This window comes from Rhineura floridana, chromosome 1, assembly GCF_030035675.1.
Source record: "Rhineura floridana isolate rRhiFlo1 chromosome 1, rRhiFlo1.hap2, whole genome shotgun sequence".
Classification (NCBI taxonomy): domain Eukaryota; kingdom Metazoa; phylum Chordata; class Lepidosauria; order Squamata; family Rhineuridae; genus Rhineura; species Rhineura floridana.
Window position 1 is genome coordinate 45,374,173 of NC_084480.1, and position 16,278 is coordinate 45,390,450.

General features: G+C 40.2%; 1 protein-coding gene across 3 annotated transcripts in view; it reads right to left on the bottom strand.

The window, feature by feature from the left end:
• Positions 1–1,223: 1,223 nt before the first annotated feature.
• The window catches only part of LOC133381203 (betaine--homocysteine S-methyltransferase 1), a 34,371-nt gene continuing 19,316 nt past the window's right edge, over positions 1,224–16,278 (bottom strand). For all 3 annotated transcript variants that reach the window (XM_061619936.1, XM_061619946.1, XM_061619925.1), the window contains exons 4-8: positions 13,656–13,847; positions 12,749–12,896; positions 8,700–8,882; positions 7,347–7,575; positions 1,224–3,219 (exon numbers count right to left, since the gene is read on the bottom strand). In XM_061619936.1, the coding sequence (XP_061475920.1) occupies positions 3,027–3,219; positions 7,347–7,575; positions 8,700–8,882; positions 12,749–12,896; positions 13,656–13,847 (945 nt within the window). In that variant the 3' untranslated portion in view covers positions 1,224–3,026. The remainder of the gene's footprint in view (positions 3,220–7,346; positions 7,576–8,699; positions 8,883–12,748; positions 12,897–13,655; positions 13,848–16,278) is intronic.

The following is a 16,278-nucleotide window of genomic DNA, read 5'->3' on the forward strand; positions in this document are numbered from 1 at the left end:
CTGCTTATTAGTGTGTACGTTACCAGAATGGAGCACCCTCATGGGGCTCCTCTGCCCAACCTAAAAGCTACCTCAAGGAATTATGAGACATTGTGCTACGACTTCTCTCAGCCAGCTCCTCCTTGTGGAAAAAGGAGGCAATGTATCCCTCCCTGTACATTAACTATGTGTAAAGTGAACACACACTCTTCCAAGTAACTCCTGCAGAAGCACTCTTACTGTTTGGCTTCCACGATGCACAGTGGAAGTTCAGTTCTTAGTAGATGGTTGATTGAAAACATATGAGGGCTGAAAGCTTGTCTGTTGCTTTTATTTTTAAACAAAACAGTTGGTCCAGAACACTTCAGCAAAGTGTTCTCTTCCTGGAGAACGACGCATGGGTCAAATAAACTGAAGTAGGGAAATACTGCAATGTTTAGGGTTGTAGTATTGGACTCTATTTTTTATATCTCTGACAAAGATCAGTAACATTTTATAAATTAAAGTTATATAATTATTTGAATAACTAGTGTAGTGACTTAGTTTCAGACTTGGAATGCAGAGACTTGGGTTCAAGCCCCTGCTCAGTCGAACTAAGTGACCTTTGGCCTATTCTTAAACCTAAAATCAAAGTGGGCTAGTCCATGAAAGTTTTATCTTTAAAGGTGTCACAAGGCTATGTTTGCTCCAACAGATGTACATGGCTACACCTCTGGAAACTATCTCACAGGGTTTTTGCAACAAGTGCAATATACATGTGTCCCAATAACAAAACAAATTATGGTAGCTTTTTGTCAAAACTCATAGTAAATCAAGATGGACTTTCTCTTGAATAATTAAAATCTATTTTCAGCCTCACACAGCCCCTTAAAACAGGGATGGGGAATGTGCATCTCTCCAATTGTTGTTGGGCTCCAATTCCAACAAGTCCCAATCAGCACAGCCAGTGGTCAGGGATGATGGGAGTTTGAGTCCAGCTGCATCTGGAGCCACAGCTCCCCATCCCTGTCTTACAAGTTACAAGAGTGATGTTACCTTTATTTATAAGTAGGTACCATTACATAAAGTTTCTCTGTAATATGTCATGCAGAACAAGGGTGGCAGGGTGAACGTATTCAGGAGCAGTCTTCTGTGCCAGGCAAAGCCTAATCCATGTTACAACATTATGTTATGTACCTTTATACATTTCTTAACTTTGCACATTCTGTATATAATTTCACTCTTAAAATAGCAAGACATTAGGATAATTTGTAAATCTTTATTGGTATTAATACAGAACATTGCTTTTAGAAATGAAACCACTTAAATCCTTCTCAAAATTTACCAGATATCAGTAATATATTTAGCTACATGCCGGAAAGTTTTCACTTGTTAATATTAGACCACGTGACTTTAGTTTCACTGGGCAATGGAGAATTCATTTTTAAAGCAGGTACCTAAGCCCTCAAACCTTATCATAGGACCTTAGATATAGGAAAGATATCTCAACTACCTGATCAGGTGCACCAACAAAGTACACTGGAATGGATCTATCATGCTGAGTGGTAAAAGTCATTGCCATTAGCTTCCAAAGATGTTACATTCTGAAATGGACCTAAGTATTCGCATTATTACAGTGGTATCCAGTGGTAACTATCCACTAATAGAAGGAATCAATAAGCCGAACGGGGAGGGAGGCTTTTTTTGGTCAATTTCCCCTCCCCCAGTGGCACCTCACAAACCCAATAAATCTGAGAAAAACCATCCATCTGCTCTGAGGGGTCCCCCAATGCTCTGAAGTAGATTTAGAGGGGATGTGGAACTCTGGAGGGGGTGTCATTTTGAAAACTGTCTCTCTCCCCATTCCACTGATGGATTCCTTCTGTCAGTAACAGTAGCGTTAGATAGCACCCACCATCTGGCAAGTTTAGCAGTTAAAAAATAAACTTCAGCTATGCTCCATAATAAGACTTCTTGCTAAATTGTAAAGGAAAAACCAAATGGATTTAATATATTTCTAGAAGTTACATGGTTGGATTTCACAGAGAGAAGAATTTTATATTCTTGCTCTTCCTACCTACTTCTGTTCAAATTCTGTTCTCCACATTTGAACGTAGAATAAAGTGCCCAATAGCTTTTTTTCTCTCCTTAAATATGCATTTAGAGATTGCAATGGCATCACAAGCCAAGGAGAATGTAACGAAGAAAAATGGTTTGCTGTTTATTGGAGGTATTTTATTTGTCAACTTTTGAGTAATTTTTAAAATAGTTAGTGATTTAAACAATTCTTATTCTAATCAAAATAAGAATTGTTAGCTTTCACAAACAGTTCTTTGCTTATAGCAAGAAAAAAGAATATTAAAAAGTTTTCAATCGAAAAAAAATGGGAACAATCCAGATAAAGTTAAAATGAACCCAAGTTCTTATTTGGCTGTAATCCTAAACACATTCACTAGGCAGCAAATTCTATTGAACTCAATGAGATTTAATTTTGAGCAAACATGCTTAGGATTGGACTATTTAACAGTTAGGGCAGTATTCAACTAACTTTCTGCACTAGTGCTAAAGTAAGCGCTAGCGCAACCGGGTTTCCCCCTTTCCCCTGCACGTGCCCCACACTATTCCCAACTCTGGTCTGGAGGGTTGGGGGACCCCCTAAAAACAGAGTTAGTGGGGGTACAGGGGGCAAGTTCCATTGAAGGAGGAGAAATCCTTGCCCTTGTGGAATGACTGCCTTAGCACTTAGTTGAATACAACCCTTAAGCATTAAATTCCAATTATTTCAATACAATCAGAAGATGAACTTGCTCTGAATTGTACATACTGTATGCAAGTTGGAGTTTTCTCAAATGTGTAGCATGGATGCTATGGATCCTTAGAATATCTCAACTTCTGAAATTTTAAATATTCATATGCCTAAGAAATTTTCATTAAAATAAGAAGTTTTTGATGTTTATTATAATTCAGACTCGTAATTCAAAATTCTGCCTGGTCTTCCTTCTACTGAATGTCAATTCAATTAATTACATTAATGTAATTGCTTTAGCATATACAAAATGGCTTATAGTTTATGCTACTGTGTCGGATTTGAATTTCTGTCTCTTGAGCAGTTCTTTCAGCTGTTCTTCAGATGTTGCTTCTTTCTGCTGTATGAGCTCAGCATCTCCTTTGGTCACTCCCCAGTCATCTGGCTTTGACAGTGAGGGACAATATGGTCGTCCTGAAGCAGGCAACAGATTCTCCCAGTACTCTTTCCTAGCCCTAGATAAAACAAACAAGCAAACAAAAAAACCCCAAATCCTATTAAATGTATTCTTAATCAAAGAGGGTTATAGAGTGAGACATTGCACAAAGTATTTTAGTATGTCAATCAACAGATTGTCATAAAAGTATCTGAGCTGTAATCCTAACAGTGCAAATGACCATTCTGATAACTTCATTTTTAAAGGTGGGGAGGACAATTGCCTAGGGCTTCACACTTGGAGGAGATCACTTCAACATTGACAGTGCTGCATTGTTGCCAATTCCCCCCTCCCCAGGATATTGGGTTGTCTCCATGTATTTACTAACTGTCCTCTGGCTGATGGTATGGAGTATGTTTACAATCACGTGTCTAGAATTGTGTGGACATTCTTTAACCATGGGCTAACAGCTCTTGTCCAGGCAGTGTAAATGGATCAGATGAGGAGGTTCAGCTTGGCAGCCCACAAGACAATTTAACCTGCCCCCCCGTAACAGTTCACCTGCAGATGAACTGCAGATATATTTAGTTAAAAGAATTTTCAATAGATTGACTAATTTATTTAGCATTGCTGCCTTTAAGAGCAGCTTAATCTGCAGATGTTAGCAGTCAAGCTGCTGTTTTAAAGGCACAGGAGCTGGCTAGACTGTTTTTTTTCCCCTAGTCAGTTGGCAATCCTGAATTCTTAGCTGACATGAAGTTAGGCATTGATCTTCAGCTGCTTGGTTTGGGACCTACTAGTGAGTTGTGGCCTGATGTTAGGTGGGTTGCAACAGCAGAACTCCCGGCATACAAATATATGGCGATTATTTAAGAAATGGGGTACCCAAACGCATGTTTGGTTTATTGGTGGGTCCTGGACTGGAAGACTACTGAGTTAGAGTGCAATTTCAAAAGCTGAGAGTCTTCATTTTAATAATAGTGGGTTTCATCTAACCAACTTTTGCTCAGAGTAGATCCATTGAAATTAATGGACCTAAGTTAGCATGGCCATTTTTTTCATTGGGTCTAGGACTAGCACTGAATACAACCCAGTGTATTTCAAGTACTCAAAAAGTACATGACAAATTCTAATTGGCTTTGGTGGCCAACCAAAATATGTGCTTTGGTGGCCAACCAAAATATGTGCTGGCCACAATCCATTGCCCACCTCCAGAAGAAGGAGCAGGGTCTTGTTTGGTATTGGGTAATGGTTGGGTGGGGGAATCTCCAAGATTCATCACACTGTTGGGTAGAATGCCCATTCTTCTCCAAACTCTGGAGAGGTATGATAATACTCTCCAATGCTGGGCTTCCCAAGGTTAAATGATGCACTTGCCAATGGCAATGTGGTGCATGCATTTATGGACTCTTACTTTTTAACCTCTTGAGTTTTGCTCATTGCGCAGTCGATTTTGTGTTAACTGCAATTGGTGTAAAATGCTGGGAGCTACCCAACTTAGGATGGAGTCTGGCTTCCAGTGAAAAGGCCAGCATGTGGGGCAAAAACAGATTTCCAGTCTGTACTAACCGATATTTCGATCCGATATTTCACTGAACATCAGGAAAAACTTCCTAACTATTAGAGCGGTACAGCAGTGCAACCAGGACCGCCACCTGTCAGGGATGCTTTAAGATGGATTCCTGCATTGAGCAGGGGGTTGGACTCGATGGTCTTGTAGGCCCCTTCCAAAGCTATGATTCTAAGGTGCTTTTTTACACGTCTTCATTTACTGAAAGCCTTATCCAGGAACTGTGAGAAGTGCAGAATATTTTGGCCATTGTTTCAATCCATCTGCATTCACTGTGGGAGGCCTTATATGCGCTCTCTGTAGTAGGGCTTTTGAATGTGCAAACTGACACAAAATGTGCATTTCTAAAAGAACATTTGTGCAGTTCAAAATTCACATCATGAAAAAGTTGCATTATGTGAACAAGTGGGCGATAACTCCCTTCCCATTTATATTAGGCACATGCCTTTGCTATATTTTCTGGTGCCTGCTAAAAACTTATTTGTTTAGGCTAGCATACCTATTAATATATAATTTTATTTTATTGTGTATATTTAAAAAAACTGCTGATTTTACTTATATTTTGAATTTAGGGTCAACTTGTTTTTAGCATTTGTTTTTAATCAGTATTTTAATGAATATTTCATATTGTTTTATGTAAACCACTTAGAGTGTTTTATGATTAAGTGACATAAATCCTCTTAAATAAAGAAGAACATGAAGGGTAAAGTGAGTAGTTTAGGCTTCTCTAAAACCCTAAACTCTGATTAAATGAACACTTTTTGCCCTGCAGATTCAACTGCTGCTCTTTGGAGTGAATGTTTCCAAGGCATAGGAAATTATTCTAGAACATGAAGACTCCTTCCTGACAAGTCATGTGAAGTTTTCAAAGTTATGATAAGGGTGCCTGATAACCTCCAATATGACATTCCTAACAGGGACTTCTATATTCAGCTTTGCATCGGCTTTCTTTCTCTTTCTTGTTCTTATATGTTTTTTTAAATTTCCCACTCAAAAAACTTTTTTGTTGGAGTTCATGATGCCTTGTGTGTGACACTTGAATATAACACTCTTTAACATTATATAGTGTTGTCAAATTCCTGATGATTTTCTGCCATGCTGTATAGGCCGCTAAATGTCATAAAGAGTGACCAAGCAACAAAGGATGTGCATACACACAAGGCAGGTGCATAGGTGTGTTGTGACACTGCATGGTGTGTGTGCATTACAAGGTATATTGTAGCAGAACACACTACCCAGAATTTTTTGCGTTCCACCAAAAGAAATGTTCTGGATACACCCCGACACATTGCAAGTGAGTCCAATATAATTTTTGCTTCTGGTGTTTTAAAAATGATTATATGCATATTTGCTACTTATTTTTCCTGCTAAGGTCAAGCCAAAAATAACATTGAGACATAACACAGTGAAAAGGAGGGAGGCATCAAATGAACATTCTACCCTCAGGCCTCTCAAGAGGAAAAAGGGTCTGTTTCTGGGATATGGACATATCATTTAAAGTTGAACAAGATTTGTTATAGACTTGAAGCACAACCATTCTTGAACCTAAAAGGTAACCTACACTATGACTGTAATGTAAAAACTTAAATGTGGTTTCAAAACCTTAGACAAGCTTCACAACTATGTTTAAGATCTGTGCCGATCTTTTCTGGCTTAGCTGCAACCAAAAGGAGGGCAGTACCACATAGCTATCCCCAACTTTTTGGGCCTGAGAGCACATCTGGAAATCTAAGAAACTGTAGTGGGCACCACAAAATACTCATGTCACAAAAGAAAACTGGTGATGCTGAGACTCCCCCCACCCCTCCAGCAGGCAACATACCTACATATGATCCAAAACAAAGAAAAAAGGCAAAACAAGAGCAGGCAACTCCCCCCAAACCTCATTTTGTTTTTAATGGTAGGATCAGTGGGCCTTGGCAGGCACCACATTGGGAATCCCAGCAGAAGTATGAACAGAAGACAAGACAGGTTTATTTCCAAATGTCCCTACACACTGTGAACATAAATGTTCTTCCTCAGAGGAAACTACTCAACTTAAAAACTAAGATGCCAATCTTCTGATTGAATTCATCATTCCCAAGTTTAGTGTACACAGAAAAAGCTGCCAGTCCAACATGGAAAGAACATTTCTATTAGTAAATCTAAATTAAACTTAATTGTACAACTATTGAATAAACTGCAGTAAGCTGTAGATTGAACTCAATCACAGTAATAATCTAAATACATATGCTGACTAGAATCTTAGAATCATAGAATCGTAGAGTTGGAAGGGGCCAATAAGGCTATTGAGTCCAACCTCCTGCTCAGTGCAGGAATCCAACTTAAAGTATGCCTGACCGGTGGCTGTCCAGCTGCCTCTTGAATGCCTCTAGTGTTGGAGCACCCACCACCTCCCTAGGTAATTGGTTCCATTGTCATACCAGTCAAAAACTAGCTTCCTGTAACTTGCACCTGTTGCTTTCATCTTACTCCTTGGGACTAAAAATCTTCCCCTTCAAAACTTCTTGTGTGCATGATTTTGTACCATGACGAAGTTCTACCACTTCTAAGTAATTTGCTGTATGAGGCAATACATTTCTAAAACGAAATATGTATAGTGGACTGTTTTAGTATCAGAGTTAAAATATACTTACCTTGCTCTGACCCATGGTTTGGTATGCATGCTCAGATCACTCCCCCAGCTGCCATGTTTTTCAGAACCTTGTGGTAAAAAGCCTCTTTCAGGGGCCAGCTCCTCAGCAATTGCTCGAATGTGATATGGTTCAAATCCACAGCACCCTCCAATATATCGGACCCCTAAATTGTATGCCTCTCTTGCATATTTATGAACATCCCATCTAGTTAGAATTCTTGGCTCCAAACCTGTAACAATAAATATTACTTTAACTTCACTATTACTCTATTTCATTATAAAATATGTGCAAAATATTATCATTATCCTCAAGCTTTACAAAACATTTTTGTTTTCTTTAGATAGCACTAACCAAGTTACACAATTATGCATTTATTCACTACTTTTTGGTTTGAAAACAGTTTGTAGACAGTGGACAGAAACCTTGGGGAATAGTCTCTTTCCAGGTTCCACAAGGCAAAGCCAATCACAAGAGTTACTCTTGGAGGATTGTTCTCAGTTTACAAATCGACTTTCCTTAGGTAGAGCTCTCTGTTTCACAAAGTGACCCAAAGCAATTTTTCAGCAATCCTTTTCTTTTCCAATCCCTAGACTTACCTACACATCTTCCCAACCAACTGGAATAGATCATCTGATGATGGGGAGGTTCTGATTTTTTTATCCCTACTGTGGCACGCTAGGCAGGGACGTTTAAACACACTGTTACAGGGGTGAAAATCAAACCCTCCCTGCTCCTTAGATGATCTGTGCTGATCAACTGAGAAGCAAAGGGCCCAATTTCATCCCAATCCTGGCAAGAGCATCCAAGCCAGCACTGCAAAGGAAATGGAAATAACATCCCCCTCAGCTGATCTGCACAGTGTCTGGCCCTGCCCACTTATGAAATGAGGCCCCTGACAGTTTTCTACTAATATGATCCACAGCCCAAAAAACGTTGCCTGCTCCTGCTACAGAGATTTGCCTGGCATCGCACAGCAATATTTTTAGTGCCAGGCCAAAACATTTTTCGTCCACCCAGGCATTTTTATCTTGGGCATGGTTTAAAAAATGTACACTTTCCCCTACTGTGTTATTGTTGTATGTTATGTCTAAACTAACTGACTGTATACCACTCTTGACATTCTGAATAGAATAAAAGATGGTACAAAAATGTTTTAAATAAATATATAAACCAATACATTTTAAACAATGCAACATAGTTTCAATTTCAGAGCAACCTTTTGCACCTTTTCTCAGAAGTAAGTGCCACTGAAAGCAGTGGGGTCTATTTCTAATACATGTACTGTAGTTTGATGTATTGTGCTGTTTTTCTCTCAGCTTGACATTTAGTAAGAACAAAAAAATCAAGTCTTACCAAAAGGAAATTCTGGTAGATCAATGAACCCTTGCTTCCCACAGTCTGGAGTATGAAAAGCAAGTGGCTGTGACATCAGGTGTGCTTTTAGTTTAGCAGCTGCCAAGCCCTCCTTCATGAGTTTCAGAGTTTTGAGGCACGTAGTGGGGTCAAAATGGCAGTTTACTCCAACAATAGACGCACCTAAAGAATAAGAAGTAAACTCTTTCATAATGTCTTTTATCTTGAAATGAGCTACAATTCAATGTTTTTAAAGCTAATGTGCTCTGTGTATACAGGGCTCCTTTTGCTGCTATGTTGTTCTAATTGCATTTTAAATATACATGTATGGAAACAGCCAGAAAATGGCAAAATACTTAGGTCTTTAATGCTGGACACATCTGAAGCAAGTATGAGGCCTATGTCTTGCAGGGATGGACAGTCTGTACTCTAGATCGGGGGGGCAGACTTCAAGCTTGCGGGATTTACTATGGTGTCCCCCAAGAACTCCAAGGACCACAAGCTGGAACCAAGCAGAAAATACTGGCTCTAAAAGGGAGGTGCCTCCAAATATTACCTCACAGTCCAGAGATTTGTTTTTAATACCAGAACTGAGCTCACAATCCTCTCACATAAAAATCCACTCCTGGTTTCTCTCAACCAAACCTTGTTTCATCTCAGCAGACTAATTTAGGGGTGAGAGCCACTGTGGTGTAGTGGTTAAGGTGCTGGACTACAACCTAGGAGACCAGGGTTTAAATCCCCACATGGCCATGAAGCTCACTGGGTGACCTTGGGCTTGCCTCTCAGCCTCAGAGGAAGGCAATGGTAAACCACCTCTGAATACCGTTTACCATGAAAACCCTATTCATAGGGTCGCCATAAGTCGGGATCGACTTGAAGGCAGTCCATAAATTTAGGGGTACCACAAAGAAACAGGGGTGCCACAGGATCTTTGTCCTGATGCGCAACCTATACTCTGGACAAGAGGCTACTGTAAGGACAGAACATGAAGAAACTGATTGGTTCCCAATTGGAAAGGATGTGAGACAGGGGTGTCCGTTATCACCCTACTTGTTTAATCTATACGCTGAACATATCATACAGAAAGCGGGATTGGACCAAGATGAAGGAGCTATGAAAATTGGAGGGAGAAATATCCATAATTTAAGATACTCTGAGCAGGAACCAGTAATGATTTGAAGCGAATGCTGATGAAAGTTAAAGAGGAAGGCACAAAAGAAGGACTACAGCTGAATGTCAAGAAGACTAAAGTAATGACAACAGAAGATTTATGCAACTTTACAGTTGACAATGAGGACATTGAATTTATCAAGGACTATCAATACCTTGGGACAGTCATTAACCAAAATGGAGACAATAGTCAAGAAATTAGAAGAAGGCTAGGCCTGGGGAGGGCAGCTATGAGAGAACTAGAAAAGGTCCTCAAATGCAAAGATGTATCACTGAACACTAAAGTCAGGATCATTCACACCATGGTATTCCCGATCTCTATGTATGGATGTTAACGTTGGACAGTGAAAAAAGCGGGTAAGAGAAAAATAAACTCATATGAAATGTGGTGTTGGAGGAGAGCTTTGCGCATACCATGGACTGCAAAAAAGACAAATAATTGGGTGTTTGAACAAATTAAACCAGAACTATCACTAGAAGCTAAAACAATGAAACTGTGGTTATCATACTTTGGACACATAATGAGAAGTCATGATTCATTAGAAAAGATAATAATGCTGGGAAAAACAGAAGGGAGTAGAAAAAGAGGAAGGCCAAACAAGAGATGGATTGATTCCATAAAGGAAGCCACAGACCTGAACTTACAAGGTCTAAACAGGGTGGTTCACGACAGATACTGGGGTCGCTGATTCATAGGGTCGCCATAAGTCGTAATCGACTTGAAGGCATATAACAACAACAAATTTAGGGGTGGAGTTGTTGGTATTGTTAAACATCAGCATATCCGGCACATTCCCCTCCCTTTTTAAAAATACTTTTTTTTTGTTAAACTGCTTACAGTGCTATTTGGCATGCTGCAAAACACAGAGCCGGTGAGACCCTGTCCACCTACCATCTTCATTCGTTCTTAGACTTAAATTGGCTTCGATACACATACATTAACATACGTAAATTTAATACAAATTTGGGTCATTGTCCTGTGTCTGGAGTCCTCAAAGCCCCTGACTTAGAGCACTTCCAGAGTATTGCTGTTTTCAGGTGGAATTCAATCACATATCAGCAAATTGAGGTGTCCAATTATAGTCGATTTAGAGCTCTTGTGCAACAAATATACTTCCCCCCAAAATCAGACTTTTCATAAGGAAAGAAATGGAAAAACACACTGAAAAGTGTGGGACAACATTGACTTAATGCAACAGTATCTAACTTCTCCACAAACAAATCAGGATGGATGGTCAATTCCCAGGTCTTTTGGAGCCACCTGGTAGCCAGAAATCTTTGGTGATATATTGCAAATCACCCCAAGATGTCCCAGAAGTTCCTGATTTACCTTCTGCCCATCCCTACTTTAGACTCACTTCTCTGGCATTATAAGCACATATTATTTTCTGGCTACCTCCTTACCTGGTTTAAAAAAAGAAAACAGGGAAATCTAATTTCAGAAATTACTAAGGTAAGTAAGTCAGGAGTTAACAGGAACTTCCTTTTGTGGGGGAGGGTATTCTGTTTAATTTCAACACATTAAAATACTACAGTACAGATCCTGCTTGTGGGCTTCCCATAGGCATTTGGTTGGCCACTGTGAAAATAGAATGCTAGATTAGATAGGCCACTGGCCTGATCCAGCAGGCTCTTCTTATGTTCTTATATATGACACCATCATATCAGAGGGAGGAATCCAATATAAGTTTACCTGCATGCATAACAGGATTTCACCTTACTCTCCTATTGCACCCCCCAAACATTTGTTTTGCTCTGGAGAGTCGTCCAACCCTCTGCAGCAGATTTTGAGGGTGTACAGATGGGAGGAAAAGAAGGTGAGGTCCCATTGTGCAAGCAGAAGTCTGCTGAGCAGTCTGCTCCACTCATGCACAGACAGCATTGGATAACTTTCCTGTGGCTGAAAATTGAAAGCATCTCCAAACTATTTAGATGCTGGATATATTTATACTATTAAACGAACTCAATACTACATTGCAAAGTAGCTAATCACTGAACAAAAGGTGTCCCCTCTCCCAAACAGAGCTCATTTGTTGACTGAAAACGAAGGCCATTTCCATTTGCTGGCAAAATTAGGAAAATTATTTTAAGAAGGGATCAAGATGTTGACTGTTCTTCCCTCCTTCCTGGGGGATGATGCCATTTGAAAGGGTGAGGTATAAGCCTATATCTGTGTGTTGCAATAGCTAAGGAGGGTGATAACTACCTGTCCACGCTCTGCCTAACAAACAGTTTTATATACCTCAGGTCTGCATACGCCATCTCAAAATACAGCTTACAAGAAAAGTAGTATTCTCTGAGATTAACACAGCAGCAACATTTTGTATACCAGACTACTTTTCCTCAACCCATTATAACTGGTGAAAAGTTGATTGCTGTAAGTATAAATATTGTAGCTGCCTGGTTGACAACTTTTCTTTTCCTAATTAAACACTCAGAAGGGAACAGAAGGGGATGAAGGTCCAAGTTCTATGCCCACCACTGCTGGCAAGTCAGGAATTCTAGACACCATTTCCTCCCTTTCATACTATCTGAAGGGTGGTGAAGCCAGAGTGAACTACCACAAAAAGGGATGCTCATTTTGCTGCCATGGTCCAATCTGTCTCTTGCACTTTCCCCCTGCAAACAGCAAATGGAAAGGCAAGTAGAAGCCTAGCTTTGTAAACAAGAGGGAGACTGGACAGAAGTGAGACTGAGACCACAGTAGGCCAGCAAAGACCATCCTTCACTGCTGTGCCTTCACTCCCACCTTTTTCCTTGTTCTGTATTTTCCTATACTAATGAGCACCCACTTTTGTTGAGCTCCTTTTACCTCATTCTATATTGCTAATATTTTCAACCTGTCAATCAATGGATATGGAAATAAAGAATCTAACCAGCGTTTGCAAGTCGAACAGCACATTCTCCAGGTGGTATGCCATGCATGTCTCCTTCTGGACCAATACACATAGTAACTGCAACCGGCATCCCAGATTTCTTTAAGGTTTCAACAGCCCACACAGCTTCTTCAACATGTTCAAAATACTAAAAAATAAAAGTAAAATAAATAAAGAGTAGAGTGAAAGGAGATACAGAGTATGGATTTGCCTTTGTTGTGGAAGTGTGACAAACACCAACAGAAAGATTAACACAAAACATACCCATATTTAAACTTAGGATCCAATCCAATCCCCCTCCGTGATAGGGCTTTCTGGAATGATGAAGTGACATAGCCACTTACGGCAGTTGCAGTGAAAGGTGGGAGGGCAGGATGATTGGGCCTAGTCACTGTGCCAGTTCCAGGCTGGCACAGTGATTTGGTCCAAATTGGACCTGATGCTGTCATACAACAGTAGTGAAACGGGCTCAGCGCCCAACAGATCCCAGGGTGGCTTAGCCCTGCCTCCTTCCCGCCTTTGGAACACCACATTTGGAGTCTCTGTCCTGGCCCTCACTGGTGGGGATAAAAATCCCCTGACCCTCAGAACATGTTTTTATTGAGGGAGGGTTGTGAGGGCTGCAGAGCCTTATTGTGCAAGCAGCCTTTCAATTAACACAAAATCTGGATACAACCCTATGACTTTAAAACTCAGTTCAAGAACTGGGCATCTACATACATAAATACACACACGCACAATATGCACACGGACATATATGGCAGAGAGAGCATTGTTATACATTGTAGTTTTTATGCCAAGTAGATTGCTTGACATCCAAAAGCAGAGACACATGTTATTAAGCAACATCATGAAGCCCATTTTCGCCATTAGCAGCACTTACTGTTTTTTTAATGGTTTCATTTACCTCTGCAATTAAGAAATCCACATTCTTTTTGGTAAAAACTTCTAGCTGCTTTCGAAAGATTGATTTAACTTCAGCTTCACTCTTACTACTTAAGTATGAAGGTGTTTGACTGACGCCTCCAGCCACCAAAGCATCTCCTTCTTGAGCCACTTCTTTTGCAATGTCACAGGCTGCTTCATTTACTTTCTTGCCCTAATAGTATGAAAATACAATTAGTGCTGACTTATACCATATGCCTACCTACATTTTTATTGTAGGAAAAATGAATACATTACATATGTAATCCAACTGAGGCACTTCACATTTTATCAATCAACACAGTAGAACTTCATTTAAAAAAGTGGTGATTTCCAATAGTGGACAGTGCAAAGGTTTCACTGAGAGTGCTCCATTTACCTGTGAAAGCAGAGCAACACTTCAATGAATTTTAGTTTCTGTAGCCTAAGGTTCTAAAAAGGGAGCTTGGAGAAATACAGCCTCCCACTTACCTGCTTGATCTTTGCCCATAATGGCTAATAACATCCGGATAAAGGGAACTGACCTGACAGGTCAATGGGATGATGAACGCCTCAAGACAGGATGTGATAGCTGTTTGTGGGAAGAATCCCTGGAGCCAGATGATTTATCTAAGTATTGACAAGCCTCCCACTTTTTGGCAATGTGGTGGCAGGTCCAGTTCCAGACATTCCAGGATCTGATTATCTGGTTTCATTTCAATTTGCTTTCTGGCATGGCTAAATTCTCCTGGATATCTCAGCATGTTTCAATACCATTGCCCATGGTCTTCTTTAGGAACATCTGGCTGGGCTGAAAACTGGAGAGACTGTAGCTTCATTTCTCTCTACAGGAAGATTTCAAAGGTGGTGTTGGGAAACTCCAGCTCCATCCATGACGTTTATATTATGTGATACAACAGGATTGTCGCATCTCCCATGCTATTTAATATTAATATGAAACCACTGGGGAGGTTATCTTCAATATGTTAATGACACCTGACTCTGTTTTTTCCTTTTCTTCTCATCTATTTTATTTATGAATTTACATCCTGCTCTCCTTCCCAAAAGAGCTCAGGGAAACAAATAAATCAGCCTTAAATCAATACATAAAAATAAAATGACATCTCATCTAAAAAGAATTGTGTGCTCTCATAGCTAATAATTGCAAGGTTGCCAGGAACAGAAACTTTCAGCCATCAAATGTTTTAAACAGGAATGTTTAAATTCCTCCTCAAAAGTTAATCGACACAATTACTCTCAAGGGCCCTCTCTGGTGTCATGGAGATGTCAAAGGTCCCTGGAACTCCAAGGAGCTGTGGTTGATGAAGTAGGCTGGAAGACGAGCGCAAGTGGTCAAAATCATGCTCGAAAGCCAACTGAACATTTGTTAGGACCCATAACTGTCCTGCCAAATGGCAGTGAAGAAGTTATACTTCACTTCATCTATCGTGTCCTTGAAGAGTTGGCCATCAGAGTTGTTCCATGTGGTCTGGAGATTAGTTATTGTGGATTTGGGAGGCAGACCCCTGGAGCACATTGTGACTAGCTGCAAGTGGTTTGCAAGACCTTGGCTCCTTCTGGGAGGAAGGGCAGGATATATACTTAATATATAAATAATAATAAAAATAAGACACCTCAAGGATAAAGTTGTTTAACTTTGTGGTTTCCTAGATGCCACTATTACAGCAAATGTGGTCAAAGTGTCTAATGCTACATGTGGCCCAGTGTTATGGAATCATTTCCAGTTGATACGGCCTGATATGGACAGAATGCCTGCAGCAATGTATCCAACTGTGTGCCCTATGGACCCTTGTTTTCCTTGGCTGCTTAAAGCTAGCCAGAATAGGGTGGCACAGTGGTCAGAATATTGTGAATGCATCATAGTGTGATGGGGTGGTGCCCATGTTAAAGTGGCATCGGGGTATCCACTCCTTTAAAAAAATTATCCTGTACACCCAGTAGTGTATGATAACTAAGTAAAAGTTCAAGGGGAGAGCAAAATTCTGTAATAAATTTAATTATTTGTTTTTTTGTAAAAAAAAAATTAGGAGGCAGAAGAAAGGGGAGCAGGCCCCCTTCAGTCCATCCTGGCTATGGGTATGCACTACCAGCCAGTGACCAAAACCCCTCTTTGGGGAAAATGGCAGAGAGGGTGTTCCCTGAGGACACTGATTATCTGGATCCACTTTAATCTGCGTTCAGGCCTGGTTTCAGGAATGAGTCAACACCTTGGCTCATACACTCCTTACCTAGGAGAAAACCCCGGTGAACTCAACAGGACTTACTTCTGGGTACACATGCACAAGATTGTTTTGTAAATCACAGTGAGACTTGAGATTCTTCATTGTAAATAAAACACCTTGACTAAAAGAGAGACAGGGGAAGTGCAACTCAGTTACTCTTAGTCTTTCAGTGGCTTTTGATACCATTGACTCTGGTATTCTCCTGGACAGACTGCTCAGGATTGGAGACACTGTATTATATGTTTTTGTTCCTATCTGTGCACTAGAGTCCAGACAGTAGCATTGGGAGAGTGTGCTTTAACCTCCTGGCACTTGTGCTATGTAGTTCTGCAGAACGCTGTTTTGTCAACAATGCTATTAAACATCTATATGAAGCCATTGAAA